The sequence below is a fragment of the Ictalurus punctatus genome, chromosome 19 (genome assembly GCF_001660625.3).
Source record: "Ictalurus punctatus breed USDA103 chromosome 19, Coco_2.0, whole genome shotgun sequence".
Classification (NCBI taxonomy): Eukaryota; Metazoa; Chordata; class Actinopteri; order Siluriformes; family Ictaluridae; genus Ictalurus; species Ictalurus punctatus.
In genome coordinates this window covers 11,866,456-11,884,993 of record NC_030434.2, presented here as the reverse complement: position 1 = coordinate 11,884,993, position 18,538 = coordinate 11,866,456, and the positions used below count along the sequence as shown (strand labels likewise).

The 18,538-nt window shown below is 38.5% G+C and overlaps 1 protein-coding gene across 22 annotated transcripts in view; it reads right to left on the bottom strand.

The window, feature by feature from the left end:
* The window catches only part of celf2 (cugbp, Elav-like family member 2), a 183,559-nt gene that overhangs the window by 105,946 nt on the left and 59,075 nt on the right, over positions 1–18,538 (bottom strand). For 7 of the 22 annotated variants that reach the window (XM_017494084.3, XM_047162400.2, XM_017494086.3 and 4 more), the window contains exon 1: positions 13,990–14,632. The exons of 1 other annotated variant lie outside the window; for it this stretch is intronic. In XM_017494084.3, coding sequence (XP_017349573.1) covers positions 13,990–14,108 — 119 coding nt within the window. In that variant the 5' untranslated portion in view covers positions 14,109–14,632. Of the gene's footprint in view, positions 1–9; positions 13,309–13,989; positions 14,635–18,538 lie in introns of those variants that run through there. 14 more of the 22 variants (XM_017494071.3, XM_017494073.3, XM_017494077.3 and 11 more) reach the window with 4 other exon arrangements.

Here is an 18,538-nt window from a genome sequence, read left to right as displayed (position 1 = left end):
TGCACTCACATCCGCTCGGCTGTGGTTAGCAACCCGCCTTCCACCATCATACTGGGGAGGAAATCCAGACTGTAGCACGAAGACATTGATGTGTTTGCCTGTTCCACAAGCGTGTAGTCTGCAGACGCGTGCCGCTGAGCTCGCGCCTTGTCCCGGTAGATTTCCTTCCCGTTCCTATGCAACCCCGGTATGTCCTGTCCTGTCCTGTCCTGTCCCAGAAGCCTGACAGTGTGTGCAACTGAGCAGCGAGACGGAGAGGGACAGGTGCAGCAGCACACAACACTGAGCACTCACACACTCTTAAACGCATTCACATTCTCACGTGTTTACACTCCTCCTCCTGCTTCTCTACACTCCTTCACCCTCTCTCATATAGATAGATATATAGATAGATGTGACTATCTATCTAACTACACGTCATGCTCCTAACAGTTTATAGTTCCATTATAGGCAGAAAAACACAGCATGTCATGTTACTAAGAAGGTTCTGTGTCCTGAAGACTCTCCTGTGGTGGAAAACTTACTGACTGTTACAACACTAGAGAACCCTTTCACAAATGTTTAAACCTTGTTTAGCATTTCTACGAAGTCTCCTTACAGAAAGCTTCACCATATCAAGGATTCTATGTTTTTCTTTGTTAAATAACTAAACAATATCGTATCATTGATGTAATATGAACCTGTGATTTGTCTTGATAGTCCGTACAGAAGTTTTTTTTCTGATACTTGCAGCTACAAATGCTCGATTTTGCTGTGGCTTCCCAAAATGTGCGATGAAATTTGTGGATTTTTTTGTGCTTTTTTTTGTTTGTTGCAGAAATCTACTTGAATTGGTGAAATTGAAATTGCATGAAATTGTTTCGCACTGTCTTTTGCAGTGATGTTTGTTGGTAAGTGAGACATTTTAGCAGCACCCATGTTCGACGCACATGAATCGAAGAGGGTTTTGGCTGAATGCTTGTTGCGATGACATCACATGACGCGTCTTGGCCTGAATCTGCAGATAATCTTGGGTAATTTTGAAAAATTGCAAGCTACAGCGAATATTGCAGAGTTTCCTTGAATTTGCTTTCATTTCTGCGATCGCAAAATCGCAAAATCCTAGACGGACTGTCTTGCAGCCAGCACTACTGTTAGAGCTGGGCTGTTAGGGAAAATGAATCAGCACATTCTGACCAATCAGATTTGAGAACTTGAGCATTATATCATCCTCACTGGACATATAAAAGTGAATGTTCAATGTTTTTGGATCATGAGGCTATGCAAGGAGTAAACTCATGAACTCATTGTTGGAAAATCTACTAAATTAGTAATATTATGATAGCCATTAAGAAAAAGTAATTGTTTCTTACCCTAATAAATACATATATGGATATAAATACTGAATACTCCCTCAATCCAATATGCCCTGTCCACTATCCCTGGTAAACTGCAGGGAATTACAGACAGATAGATAAAAACATATTTTTCTCTTGCTAATTAAATAATACAATCTTCATTGAGCATGTAAATGTAAATGGTAAATCTGAACAGTTTTTAAACACCATATGGTTTTTATGCTATAAGGCAAGGAAGTAGATAGATACTAAAATGTGCACTCGTTTATTTCTGCACTTTTTTTTAGCATCATGTCCCATCACGTGACCATGGAATGGATGAGCTACTTTGCTTTTGTTTCTCCCCCTCTTCTGTACCTCCTGGGGGCAACCCTTCTTTACTAGAGCTTCTCTAGCAGGAAGTGGGTCATGGGAAACACACACACACACACACACACACACACACACACACACACACACACACACACATACGGAAAGACTGTGCAACATCCCCCTACAACCCTTAGCTATCTAACCGTCTAACCATCTGTACCGTTTAACTGAATGTTCATCTAAGCCTACATCTAAGCCATGAAGCCTCCATCATTTACAATGAGCTGGAACTGTACCTACCCTATATTTTGATTATTGATTCTGGCATAAAATGACCAGTTAATATATTATTTGTTATGATATGCAGTAATTCGTAGCACAGCATTGTATTTGTGTTGTTTTACCCATCAGTGCCTGGGATGCATTTTGCAAATATGGTATCGATGGTTATTTATTGATTGTATGGCTTTTGATTTTCACAGTGTCCTTTTTAATCTGTCTTATTGTTGCTTCAGTCAAAACGCAACCTGAGTGCTACATTAATATTTAGTGTTCATTATGTGCCGAAGAGACACCCTGGAGCCCAACTGCTCTGCACTATGCTTGTCTATACTATGCTAAAAATGTCCAGGTTAAAATATGAAATGTATATTTGTAGACACATAAAGCCTGCTTATCTTTCCATAAATATAGGAAAAACAATTTTTGTTCAAAAGTAAGCGATGTTGTTCCACCATCATTAGTCCAAAGGATTTCCTATATACTCGGACCTAACAGTGCTAGGAATAATTGAACTTCAGCGGCATTGGGGCCATTTCACAAATGCGCATGCAGTACAATTGAGAAAACTTATAACATGCCCTCAGAACAAATGCAGTTATTCCAACAGTCATTCTAACAAACAGTTAAAACAGTATCTTATGAAGAAAAGTAGTTATTACAGCTGCAGTCTTGGTAATCTTTCAAATAAATGACCTCTACACATGACAGTCCCAATGAAGGAGGTGTGTCCTCTATGCATGTCTGTTCCAGTTAAGGAGGCGTCGCCTCTACACCAGTCTCAGTGAAGGGGGCATGACTCATACACAAATCAGTCCAAGAGAAGGAGGCGTGGCCTTTTTGCATGTCAGTTCCAGTGAAGGGGACGTGGCCTCGGTGCCTCTTCAGCATAAGAGCCAAAACTGCTCATTACTGGTTCACAATGTATCACAGAGAATCATATTGCCCTACATTAAGGTATCACATCATCAAAACATGGGCTTGTTTGAAACCTTTATACCCCACATCAAGGATTTTTTCATCAATAAATTACTGACCAAGATAAGAATGGGAGCAGGTAAGTATGTCCTCAGGCTTCCCAAATGACTTGGGGATCAATAGCCACTGATATTTGTCCTTAGGCTAAATGACTTGTTTTCCCCAGGCTTAGCAGTGTTAGCATAGCCATGTGACCATTGAGACATACAAGCGGCATGCATATCTGTTCAGATATCTGTGTCTCTAAGCTACAATAACATATGACAACACTGCTGTCAGATCACCAGTTGCATGTGCAAACACGTGTGAGAGACAGCAGATACAGTACATATATAAAATATATATCTGTATGTGTCTTGAGGGCAGGCTACCCTGAGTTTCCCATATCGCTGAAATATTCCGTGCTTGTCAGCAGAAAGTCTAAATTGTGTCAATATTTCTGTAGCGAGCCTCTCTTCTTTGAGTACAAACTGCCTCTATTAGTAGCATTAACGCATCGATATCCAGAGCTGCCTTAACGAGCTCTGTGCAAAAGAAACATGGGAGCTGTGGGTAATTTTATTAAAGAGTGTGTACGTAGTTGGTCTTTGAAACTCCTGAATTGCAAGCTTAATCTAGCATGCTATTGCCAGGACGCTCCACAAATGCTTAATTTAACTCGAACACGGATTGGTAATATTTCACGCAAGTGCTGTATTTTCACAGCGGGAAAATAGAGGGGAAAAATGAGAGGCAATTTGAAGAATTCAGAGCTTTTCTGATGGATTCTCCACTCTTAAAGGAAAGAAACAGGGCTCAAGGAAGAAGCTAGGGGAGAAATGGGTAGGATGGAAGAATATGGGGTACTTTCCTTAGCTGTTATTTATTATTTAACCCGAGTGCAGTACTCTCATGGAATATGTCTCTGTGTGAGAGTGTGTGTGTGTGTATTATCACAAATCAGCTTCCTCTACAGGGAGCCAGGACCTTCAGTGTATATTGGCGTAATACTGTAGGTGAAACGGAACACAATGGAAGCACAATGGTTCCAGGTAAATCACTATATTAATATTGTTTCCTACTGTCAAATGGAGCAACATTAAATTTTTATTATGCTGCAGCTACAAAGTTTCAATTACGGGGTCTTTATGCCTCAAAAATAGGAAAATAAATCCTGTGCTATTTTTGTTCTTGCCACTTGCTACTTCCTGACACTGTAGCCTGTTGGTCAACCAGAGCAAAAAACGTCAGCTTGACATAATAGTTACATCCGGTTTAAACAGGTTAAATTAATGTTTTATCATGTGTTGAACTGTACTTACAACAGATAATGGAATTCATTTCAGTGAATTCGGATCACATTTTTTTCAAAGATAATTTAGTTGCGTTTGTCCGCTCCCGTCCTCCCTCACGGTTGACACGTGTAGTGCATTCTATATATTTTTTAATGACATTTTTTTTAATAGTCAGCATAAATGATTAAACACCCTATTCCTCTGTTTTATGTCTGGTTTGTGTAGCCATTCCTACAGCTGCTGATACTTAAAGGTCCTAGAATAATGTTTAAGAGGATCACGATGAGCTTTTTTCTTTTTTTTTTTTAAGAATAATGTCCATATTTTAGGCACTCAGAAATGTCTCTGTTACCAGTATACACATATCACATTACATTAATAATATAACCGTTTCAGATTTCCGTATCTCAGTACTCCATCATACCCCTAATTTTCATTAATCACCTTGTGCTGTCCAATATCCACATCCCTCCATTAGCCTCAACACACACCTCCCTCCATCTTCCTCCATCACTCTCTCTGTCTTTTTTTTCAGCGTCTATGGAGGCTAAAGCTGAAAGCTGTTTGTCACTGCTGTAATCCCTTTATATGCACAAGACAATGGAATTCAGCCACCCCCCCCCCCCCACCCCCCCACGGGTCATGCTCTCATTCTGTCTCTCGTTCCTTTCTCTCGTCCCTCTTTGTCTCTCCCCTCTCACGGTTCAAAGGTCACTCTCTTGGCATTGTTAGCGCTGCCCTCCTTCTCATTTTCAAGAGATGCTAGCTCTTTGAGGAGCTGCTATGGGTAAAGCCCCACCCTATCTCTCTATCTATCTTTTTATCCCTTGTTCCTCTCTCACTCTCTCCCTCTCGCTCAACATCTCCCCTGGGCCTGGTTCCAGCTGGCTTGTAACATATATTGATTGACCATGTAGGAGGAGCCTGCGGATGGAAGACAGAGAGAATGCGAAGGAACAAGACAGAGAGTGAGGAAATGAGAGAGAGAGAAAGAGACAGCAGGCCCTACAGGCTGCAAAGTACAGGGACAAAAATAGCATGCCCAGAAGTTCAGATCACAGACTGAGAAGCAAGAAGAGAGAGAGAAGCATCTAAACAATGGACGTTTGATGGTCGTGTGTGTCAGTGAGCAGTGTAGCTTCATCCATCCATGTTTTTGTTACAGCAGCATGTATATGCTTTTGTTACAGCAAATGTATATTTGTTTCATATAGAGTTATCTTTCTGTATGTAAACAATACACAAATGTGTCATTTTATGAACTGTAAATTTATCCGTATACCTAGGCTGTAATCCGTTTTTGCAAGTACAATTCTGGGGCAAGGTCAGGGATGAGGGGGAGGGGCCAGGTGGACACCTTATCTTAACCAACTGATTAGCTATATTGATCTATTTATGAACTATATTGTTCGAGATGGGTGGGGATTAATAGATGACTGTATGTTGATGCTCCAGAAATCTGAGGGGGCAAATCTCAAGACATGAAGAAGCAAGGAGAAGTGTATGCTCTAGAGGTCAAAGGGGCGGGGCTTATACCAGCCCATACAGGATTTTGAGGGGGGGTTTTTTTCTCAAAATTTGCGATGCAACTTGCGGAGGTTTTTTTTTTTTTTTGCAGTAAACTACTATTGCGCTAAACTGCTCCGAATATTGCAGCGTTTCCTTTCGTTAATTTCGGCGTTCGCAAAATCGTGAAATCCTGGAGGGACTGTTATACAACAAAAGTTGAGTGTTAATGTGTAAACACATACTTCAGTCATTCATTTATTCCAGTTCAGAAAATATCAATTGGGAATTCATAAGCCGAAATGTCCACTATGATTTCAGCATACAGATACCAACTCCACTGGCAGGATTAGGCATGTACGTGTTTACAGGACACATCTATGTATGTTCTTGGATCTGTATATGTGTACGTGAACAGACGTATCCTCTTTTAGACTATAGGCTGACAGCATTCAGTCTGAAACGCCTGTGTGTATGTGTGTGTGTGTGTGTGTGTGTGTGTGTGTGTGTGTGTGTGTGTGTGTGCGCGCACTCATGAATATTTGATGAACTCATGGATTATGCAAAGCAGCCCGCAGACTCATTTGGGTTTCTGAATAAACACAATGGATTCAGAAAGCACGACCTAGAACAAGTTTAATATATCTCTCTCACACATACACATGCGCACTCACATACACAATCACATATATATCTTTAAACATGTATACACATCCTGCAAGAGAGTTAAATGTCAGAAATACAAACACACACGTGTGTGAGATTAACAGAGTAATAGAGTAATGAGATTATTATCAGAGACATGCAAGCACACACACTGGCATGCACTGTGATGAGATTAATATTTGAACCATGCACCCACACTCACAAGCACACATACACACATCATGGTCCAATAAAGGATTTCGATGTTGAACGATTGCTTAGTCTCAGGATCACTATTTTGTGTAATATACATCCATACTCATGGTGTATAGGCTGTCACCAGCCAGGGTAACACACGACACATAAGCACAGACGTGCAATGAATCTGTACAAACACGCAGCGCCAAACAATATTAGAGAAATGCACACAAATATTTGAACATCTGATGGAATCATTTGCATCAGATGACCAGACTTTTCTAGGTCACTTGAAATAAACGCAATAGAGACAGTTTAGGACAAACAACACGTTCTCATCTTCTTCAAGACTGTTTAAAAATCATCATTATTCTCATGAAGTTGCCAAAGCGTCAATGTGCAAATCTCTCAAGGTGAAGGCTGTTCTGATAAAGGTAGTGCAATTAAAGTTTGATTAAACACCATTTTGTTCACTACAAATATCCAGATGTGCTAGTTCAGTTTAATAATGTTGATGGCATCACTATTATTCAAAGATAAGGAAACTAGTAAAAAAATAATGAAGGCCTTTCTATGTGTAGGTGTATGTACTTTACATATAATAAGTATGTACTCAATTATCATCCCAACTGTATATACTGCATCACAACATGGCTGGACTCTAACGTTAACCTCCAATGGTATTTAGTAAAGCCCATTACTCAACCAAATCACCATAAACAGTTATAGATCGTATATATAAATCTTACACAATATTACACATATCAGACTGTCATTTTTAGAGCATTAGTGCTTTGTAATTCTTCCACTTAAGAAAGATAGCTGCTATAGAACTAGCAGACTCCATTTTCTTCTGTCATCAAACTACTATGTAAACATATAGAAAAATGGGTGGGTTGACCAGGTTCCTGTCACTGATTAAATGTGCATACATGGCAGTACATTTTTCAAAGAATTATTAGTAAGCATAAATATGATATAATCCCTGTATTTATTCATTTTGGGGTTATAATTTCTAATCCCAGTGTAGACACTAGTGAGGTGTCTTATCATCTTCCAGGTGAACGTTGCGAACCGACTGGCATATTTGTTACTAGAGATTTCTTTTGTTTTATGTATTTATTCAGTGCCATTACTCTTGCAGTGTAATTGAATCAAAATGCTTTTATTACTTTTGTCTCATAAGTATAAAAATATATATCAAGGACTAAAATAAAGATCTTGTGTTTCATACATTCAGAATAGAAGTTGAAATTACAATTATTATGATATTATTATATAACTAAATAAAAGTCACAATAAAGTACAAATAAATCTCAGTGGTATATTCTTAAGAATACAATTTTTTTTAATATACTGTAGCTGTTTTGAAAGCAATTTTTACATTGACTAATACAAATTCCATCCACCATTTTTGTTTTTCCACCATTTTGTTTTCATATATAAGATATAGTGGCAAAAGAAATTACAACATAATCACTGCAGAACACAAATATGGACTAATGGACAAATATAAGGACTTATAGTAAGTATGAAAGGGTTAACCATGAATGAAAGAAAATGTGGTTTCCGTCTCAAATCAACTAACAGGAGCCCCCTAAAACACCCAGAGAGATTTCAACTGGAGTGAATTCTGGCCCAGTGCAGTCGACCATAACTGGTTTAAGTGGATCAGCCTTGGGTGAAATCGACAGAGGCTATGTCTCTAGATGTTTTACATTCGTTAGCGAGATGAGTTGCTTTCTTTCCTTTCTTTCTTGTTCTCCCCCTGTTTTCTTTCCTCCTGCCTCCACAAACCTTGCCTGTCTCTCTGTATCTCATCAGCTAACCCAACTATCTCTCTCTTTTCTCTCTTGTGTTCTGCTCATTAGTGAAAAACCCAGGGAGCAGCGGTCACAGCTTCTCATTTATTTTCATTTTCGAAACTTGCGAAGCTTCACTGAGCCTTCAGTTCTACTGCAGTCATTCTGCTAGAAACACACACACACACACACACACACACACACACACACACACACACACACACAGAGTGTAATGTGCTCCGAAATGTGCTCAAACCACATACACACCATATATCTGTATGTCTGTTTGTATCCACATATTTGGTTTTCTATCCTCGTCCCACAAACACACATGATAGCATGCTAGCATAATATGTACTTGCTTAAACATAACCACTAGTTCTTTGCTTCACCACAATGGCAGGGTTTACAAGCCACTAAATACAGACTACAAATACCAACATCTATAACAGAGGTTTCACAGGGCTCATAAGTGCAGTTGTAGGATGGCAATGTAGTTTTTCATGCTCAAGAGATATAAAATATTGCAAGAATTAGAAATACCATCTGTCTTTATTTCCGACCCGTGCAGTGCAAGGTGATTTTCACATACACCCACACACCCACACCCACACACAGGATTATAACCAGCAGTCCAATATATGACATGTTCTCTCTGCAGTGTTAGTTACACATCTTACAATCAATTATAATTATAGTCACTGAGCCTGTAGACATTAACAGCAAATGAATTCATAATAGTGATGAGGTTACTGGCAGAAATCAATAGGCCTATTGGTATGGAATAGTATATTGTGTCAGAGTCTTGAGGTGAATATAAAAGCCACATTCTCTACAGATTTAGTCTAAACTGTGCATTAGTTTGACACACATAGGGTCGTAAATCATGTGCCAGACGTGAATGCTTTAAAAGATCTGTTGAAAACACCCAATTATGGTAAGATGATAGCTAACACATGGACAGGAAAGAGTCTTTCACACACACCCTCAAACACGTCTACACAGTGTGGTAGGCATGGCCGGTACTGTTTGACATATCTTTACTAGAGGCAGTAGATATATAAAGCGGTAGACAACTGTGTGTGTGTGTGTGTGTGTGTGTGTGTGTGTGTGTGTGTGTGTGTGTGTGTGTGTGTGTGATGTCAGGAGGCATTGGCTATTTGTAGTTGGCGAGTCATTTGGGAGATTCATGGTCCTGTGGGGCATATTTAAAAGCCATTTAGTAAGAGCGCACTCAATGAGCTGGAAGCCATAAATCCACTCTTTAAACCAACATGCCCTCCTTCCAGCCAACACAACTGTCCTGTTCCAGTCCAATGCACCACTCCGATACCCCTATACCCCATTACACTCCAATAAACTACATGCTAACACTCCAATAAACTACATTCTAACACCCATCTACCCCCATTATTTTAACACCCATCTACCTCATTACACTTCAATAAAATACATTTTAACACCCCTCTACCCAATTACACTCCAACAAACTAAATTCTAACACCCCTCTACCCCATTACACTCCAACAAATTCCATTCTAAGACCCCTCTACCCCATTACACTCCAATAAACTACATTCTAACACTCATCTACCCCATTACACTCCAACAAACCACATTCTAACACTCCTCTACCCCATTACACTCCAACAAACTACATCCTAACACCCCTCTACTCAATTATACCTCAAGAACTACATTCAAACTCCCCTCTACCCCACTGCACTCCAATAAACTACATTCTAACACCCCTGTACCCCATTGTGCTCCAATAAACTACATTGTAACACCCCTGTACCCCATTGCACTCCAATAAACTACATTCTAACACCCCATTACACTCCAATACATTAAAATAAACTACATTCTAAAACACATACACCCCATTACACTCCAACAAACTACATTCTAACACCCCTATACCCCATTACACTCAAATAAACTACATTCTAACACTCCTATAACCCATTACACTTCAATAAATGACATTCCAATACCCCTATACCCCATTACACTCCAATAAACTACATTCTAAAATCCTTCTACCCCATTACACTCCAATAAACTACATTCTAACACCCCTCTACCCCATTACACTCCAATAAACTACATTCTAACAACCCAATATCCCATTACACTCCAATAGCCTACATTCTAGCAGACATACCCTATTACACTCTAATAGACTACATTCTCACACCCCTATACTCCATTACACTCCAATAATCTACAGTCTAACACTCCTATACCCCACTGCACTCCAATAACTACATTATAACACCCCTTTACCCCATTACAATCCAATAAACTACAACCAAACTAAGTATCTTAGAGAGCCAGACTCTTTCAGAATTAAAGCTGGGCAGAGGTTCATCAATCTGTGAAAAACTGCATCTACGATTTGTGGAACAATTTCAGAATAATGTTCTTCAACATAAAATTGCGAAGACTATGAATATCTCATCATCTACAGTACATAATATCATCAAAAGATTCTGTGAATCTAGAGAAATCTCTGTGCTTAAGGGACAAGGGTAAAAATCAATATTGCATGCCCGTGATCTTCGGGCCCTCAGGCGGTACTGCATTAAAAACAGGCATGATTCTGTAACGGAAATCACTGCATGGGCTCAGAAACACCTCCAGAACACATTGTCTGTGAACACAGTTCGCCGTGACATCCACAAATGCTGGTTAAAACTCTATCATGCAAAGAAGAAGCCATATGTGAAAATGATCCAGAAACGCCACCATCTTCTCTGGGCCAAAGCTCATTTAAAATGGACTGAGGCAAAATTTAAAAACTGTTCTATGGTCAGACAAATTGAAATATGAAATTCTTTTTGGAAGCCATGGACACCACGTCCCCTAAACTAAAGAGGAGAGGGACCATCTGGCTTTTAATCAGAACTCAGTTCAAAATCCTGCATCTCTGATGCTATGGGGGTGCATTAGTGCCTATGGAATAGGTTCATCTGGAAAGGCACCATCAATGCTGAAAGGTGTACACAGGTTTTAGAGCAAGATATACTTCCATATAGATTCCATCCAATCTTTACTTCTGAGAGACTCTGCCTCTCTAAGATACTCTTTTTATACCCAATAATGTTACTGACCTGTTGCCAATTAACCTAATTAGTTGCAAAATGTTGCTCCAGCTGTTTCTTTTTAGTAACACTTACTTTTCCAACCTTTTGTTGCCCCATCCCAACTTTTTTCAGACGTGTTGCGGCAATCAAATTAGAAATTGCCTTATTTTTTCCTTAAAATGGTTCATTTCCTCAGATTAACAATTGATATGTTTCCTATGTTCTATTGTGAATAACATATGGGTTTAGGAGATTTGCAAATCATTGCATTCTGTTTTTATTTACATTTTACACAGTGTCCTAACTTTTTTGGAATTGGGGTTGTATATTCTATCAACCCGTTACCCGATTACACTCCAATAAAAAACATTCTAACACCCTTCTACCCCATTGCTTTCCAGCAAACTACATTCTAACACCCCAATACCCCATTACACTATAATAAACTACATTCTAACACCCCTCTACCCCGTTACACTATAATAAACTACATTCTAACACCCCAGTACCCGATTACACTATAATAAACTACATTCTAACACCCCCTACCCCATTACACTTCAATAAACTACATTATAATCCCCCAGTACCCCATGACACGCCAATAAACTACATTTTAAACACTAAAACATGCTACATTCTAACACTCCTTTACCCCATTTCATGCCAATAAGCTACATTCTAACACCCCTATAACCCTTTACACTTCAATAAACTACATTCTAACACCCCTATACCCCATTACACTCCAATAAACTACTTTCTAACATCCCTCTACCCATTACACTCCAATAAACTACATTCTAACACCCCTATACCCCATTACACTCCAACAAACTATATTCTACCACTCCTATAACCCATTACACTCCAATAAACCACATTCTAACACCCCTATACCCCATTACACTCCAATAAACTAATTTATAACACCCCTCTACCCTGTTACACTCCAATAAACTACATTCTAACACCCCTATACCATTACACTCCAACAAACTACATTCTACCACTCATATAACCCATTACACTCCAATAAACTACATTCTAACACCCCTCTACCCCATTACACTCCAAGAAACTACATTCTAACACCCCTATACCCCATTACACTCCAATAAACTACAGTCTAACACCACTCTACCCCATTACACGCCAACAAACTACATTCTAACACCACTCTACCCCATTACACTCCAATAAACTACATTCTAACACCCCTCTACCCATTGCACTCCAATAAACTACATTCTAACACACCTATACCCCATTACACCCCAAGAAACTACATTCTAACACTAATATACTCCATTACACTTCAATAAACCACATTCTAACACCATATATCCCATTACACTGCTATACCCCATTACATGCCAACAAACTACACTCTAATACTCATATACCACATTACACTCCAATAATCTACATTCTAATCCCTCTTTACCTCATTACACTGTGTAATTACATTCTAATAAACATTTTCACACCCTATAACCAAGTACACACAAAAATAAACAACAAACACAACTACATACACTGCAATAAATTACATTTAAACACCTAACAACAATCTCTAGCCTTATTAAATCTAATGTAATATTCGATATTACATACTATATTGTAATAACCCCATTAAACCCCATCATCCTTGTTCCAAATGCCCCCATACACCATTGTACTCTCTGTACACTTCCTTATTTTACACCATCCAATTCAGCACAACACAATTATTACATCAATCCACACATTATCAAAAATAATTGACAGTGAGAGAAAAAAGAGGGAGAAAAAGGGAAAAACAAGCTGTGAAGTGGTTGACAGCCGCATTGTTGGACTGTCCCATTGTCGACAATGCTCTCAGCAGCTTATTCGTTCGTCCCTCCCTCTCTCCCCACCACTCTCTCCCTCCCTCCATCACTGCTTCTCTCCTAAATCCCACTGTCTGAGAGACATGCAAACAAAAGCGGAACATGGTTCTGGCACCAGGGTGAAGCTCAGACCCCCCCCCCCCTCCCCCCTGCTCACTCCCTCCTGCTTTTCCCTCTTCTCTTTTGCAGACCGTCCTTCATGCAAATATTAACATCAGGGAAATGTGGGTATGACTATACATGTATTAACATGTGTTACTTAAATGCAGATAAATGAGAACAAACATTACATTGATGGATAAGAATAAAAACACATGGAAAAAAAGCAGGTCCAAGGCCAGCTTCTCAAAGAGCAGTTGCTTTCAAACCCAGTTTCAGCTGACCCTTGTAAGTGCATTGCAAGTGCTTTCTTTCCTCATGGCACGCACATACACACACACACACACACACAAACACACATGCACATGCACATGCTCTCCACCTGAAAATCACTCCACATTATGCAGATCTGATCTCTAATTCTGTCATGCTTAAACGGTGAGATAGAAAGATACAAGCTGAAAATGTTACATTATGGAAAAAAAGGGAGTCCAGCACAAACAAAACACACACACACACACACACACACACACACACACACACACACACACACATCCTACAGCGAGTATGAAACCCAGCCATTTGTCTGTGAGTGTTACCTTAGCAGCAGCTCCTCACTAGTCCTCATGGTGACGGGGTTGTTGGTGGTGGAGGAGTAGCGCATACCATCCACACACACACTAGGCACAAAGCCTCGTTCAGACGAGTGCTCCAACATCACTGTAACTCAACACACACACACACACACACACACGCACGTGCACTGTGCTGCACACACTCACACACACCCACGATCCTCGCACTTTCGACTATGTCCGTGTGCACACTTGTACCAGTCTTTCTCTTTGCCTTTCTCTTTCTCTTTTGAATCCCGCCAACGTCCTCTCGTTCTCTCGCTCTCTGGTGCAGCACTCCCACACTCTCACCCAGCCCTCAACCCTAGCTCTCCTCCTCCCCGCCCTCTCTCTTTCGCTCTTTCACTCTCTCTCCCTCTCTCCCTCTCTCTGCCACTCTCTTTCCTCCTGCCTCCCCCTGTCTGATTCACTCGGCTGTAATAACCCTTTCTGACAGCTCATGTTGTTGTTGTGAGCCAGTGGTAACACTGTATTGCCTGCTGTTGCCCCAGACTACCTCGATGCTGCCTATGAGAACATTGAGCAACCTGACATTCTAATATATGACAGGTTAACATTCTGAGTTAATTATGCTTCCATGTTACAAAGTATTTTAATGTGCATGTCATCTTAATAATAATAATAATAATAATAATAATAATAATAATAATAATAATAATAATAATAATAATAATAATAATACAGGGATGTACGGTGGATTAGTGGTTAGCACGTTCGACTCACACCTCCAGGGTCAGGGGTTCGATTCCCACCATGGCCTTGTGTGTGCGGAGTTTGCATGTACTCCCCGTGCTGCGGGGGTTTCCTCCGGGTACTCCGGTTTCTTCCCCAAAGACATGCATGGTAGGCTGATTGGCATGTCCAAAGTGTCTGTAATGTATGAATGGGTGTGCGAATGTGTATGTGATTGTGCCCTGCGATGGATTGGCACCCTGTCCAGGGTGTACCCTTGTGCCTGATGCTCCCTGGGATAGGCTCCAGGTTTCCCCGTGACCCTGTTGGAAGGATAAGTGGTATAGAAGATGGATGATGGATGGATGGATAATAATACATTCATTAGTGTTCTAATTTAGTACATGTAATGTAAAGTGTGGTGAATTTGACACTAGGTCATTCTCAAGTAACCATAATACTATTTATATTGACACTTCCTAAACATGTTCTGCAATAAACTGCAAAATTGCGAAATTCAATTAAAAAATTCAAATATGCTACATACTAAAATATAACACTCTACATTTTTTTAAAAATTACATTTATTTTATTTTACAATTTACAAACATTTTTTTAATGCTTACACAACACCCACACCACCTTTCTTTAATACATCTTCAATTCATTCATCTTGATTAACCACTTTATCCTGTATTACCCTGTATTTAAAATATTTATTATATATGTGGGCAATTTCAATACAACTACCTCAGCTTAATGTTGCACAGCATTATATTGCACAATACAACTGCACATATCTGCACTATATTCCAATTACAGTCACCCATCTTTATATCCTTACATTATATATTTATACTTTTTAAAAAATACTTTCCCCTATTTCTAACTTTATGTAGATTCTATTTTATGTCACATTTCAGTATACGCTGTCTATGGTTTCATGTATGACAAATAAAATTTGAATTTGAAAATTCCAAAAATTGGTATATTGTAGATGCGTACATCCTAACCTAGCACTTTGCAACATTCTGACATTACAACGTTTGAATATTGTTCATTTTAATCTTCTAAAATTTTAAAATTGTACATCCATTTGAATATAAGTTTTCTGTTGTAGTTGTATGTTCTTTTGGTGCCTGTGGTCTTTCATATGGCTCTCACCACAACCAAAAATCTTTAACATACAGAACTTTTTTAAATTAAGAAATTAAGGCTAAACTTATTATTAACCAATGGCATATCAGATAAGCTTAAGCAAAACCTGGAAACACAGTACCAGTGCTGTATTATTGTAGTATTATTATTTTTCAGTAGCATCCTATGGTACTGTTTGTTCTAATATACGTAGATAGTTAATAGAAATCTAAATAGTTTGCATTGTCTAGCAGTAAGTTGTAACTTGTAATATAAGTAAAATAGACTAAATTTACTTGCAACTTACTAAACTGCACATTTTATTGTTGCTGGAGTGATATCCTTATCTTTTGTACCTTTAATATATATCATTCACCTGGAATCATATGGTGTAATTTTAATTTACAGATTTAAGCACATAATTGGACTACAATTAGCTTTTGCCGTAAAGGTGTTTAACATAATAAGAAAATATGAAACTGTTACACCATATGCAGTTCGGTCTCTATTGGAGCAATCTATTAAGCCTCTGTCTTTCTGTTATTAAGTCTAAGTCTCTCTATCTCTATCAAGGTAAGTATTTGTTGTTCTTGGCATGTTATCTTGTATCATTAATAATCCCCTTACTCTTGGTCAACTCTCCCTAAGTCAATGTTCTGTTTCAGTCAGTTACTAAGAATTGTGCTGATATAGAGCATAACAGTTAAACAGCCTTAAACAAGCCCAGGTTTAGACAAAATACCATTAGAACATTACGAAGAAATCTTTAGAGGAACCGAGAGGGTCCTTCATGTTAAAGGTCATTTAATTGAAAAGTAGTAAACATATACCATGATTGTTTTTTTTTTTCATATTGTTTCATCCATAATGTCACGTACAATACTTTATAAAGAATATACTCACTCAGAGATATACTGTATGTCTGTATCATTCTTTTATCTGGTGGTTCCTGCTTAAACTATAAATATAAAATCTGCTGTTTTATTTAATATGTAAAATTCTCCTAGTCCCAACCCTAATAATGCAATATTTTAAGGTATTATAACAGTCCACAAATTATTACCCTTGTGCATAACTATTGTGGTCTGTCTAAAACCATTAGTAATGAAGCAGGACCTGCTTCCCATAAATCCATGAGGTATTACTACTTCTAACAGAAAAAAATAAATAAATCAGAAACAAGATGAAGCTTAACATCCTGGAGAGATGTGTCTGTTTCAATCACCCAGCAATGGAAGTAAATGAGTGGGGTCGTATTGCAAAAAGCATATCATTAAATGATAATAATCTCAACTGTCATCGCTCTTTCTTTTCACTATCTGTTTCTCACCACCTATACTTCCTTCTTTGATGACCCTCTTACTCAGGCTCTTCCGAATGTCTCTCAATGCACCTATTTTTATTTTTTTTTTTTACATTTTATGAATGTTTCATTGTCAGAAGCAGTTTAATGCCAGCAATTCATTATGGGTGAACATGTAAAGGAGCAGCATAAAGATTATACCCAGATCATTTAGAGTAGATACTGGATAAAGTAATTTTCTTTCCAAAAAATGTAAAATTACACCCTTACTTGCACACAAAGCTGGATGGTATAGTTCCTTTTAAAAACAGCGTTTCTGCCATTTTGTAGTCATAGTTTTCTCAAAGTTTTCAAGGTACAATGAAGGGACACCTAGCTTGAGTTTAACCTGTGTGCAATATGCATTAGGATCAATGCCAGAAAAACACAAAAATTAGCAACAAGAATCTTGACAACACATGGACAACAACTCAGGTTGCAACATGTTTGCAAAACTTTGCATAAAACTTTCCTGACACACATGGATTTATATTGAATGCTACTACTGGACATAGATGGGAAAAGTACTCAAATTCCTGTGGACTTTATCCTCTTCTAACGGCTAGAAACTGTGGTTTTCGCTCCTAACACTGAAGGTCGAAGGTATTGAAGTCTGTTCAGCATCTGTGTTTTTGCTGCACAATTTGTGTTTAACTACAACAGAATTTTGTGTATGTTTTGCGTTGTATTGAACTGTACTTTGCTCGTTTTTATCAACATCCCTGCATGTTCCTGATTCATTCATGCAAGATAATTTATCCATCCATTAATAATAGTTCTTACAGATAGCCATACTATATCTTGTTCTACGTGTTTAGTGCAGCAAGAGGTGGAATTTGAGAACAAGTATATAACATCAAGGTGAATCAAACTACCAAAAAAAGTAAATAAAAAAATAAAAAATACAGAGCGTATGTTTATATATACAGATTGATAAATACACTTTATATAAATACAGAGTGTTTTTTTTCAGAGTGTTGTTGGACTTGAGAAGAAAAAACACTGTTTAGCAGACTGCTGCACCTGCTTTATTGATTATGAATTAAAAAAAAATAACAGCCCGGACACCGTAATCTGTGTGGCTAATTATTTGTTCCCTCCTGGGAAATAACACTCAACGCAATCAGATTAGGTTTGGCAGACAGCACATGCTAAACACATGTTACCTCTAGCAGTATGTTATAGATAAAGTAGCTCTAGGCTTGTTTTTTATTGAAGTCATCTGAATGTTAATTTTGTAAACCAACTTGCTGCTCTCAGACATTTATCACTGACATACACTCGCAATTGATTATGGTTAATCTGGTTAATCATGGTTAACATGAGGAAAGTTTTAGATATGGCTAGAAGGTTTACACAGTT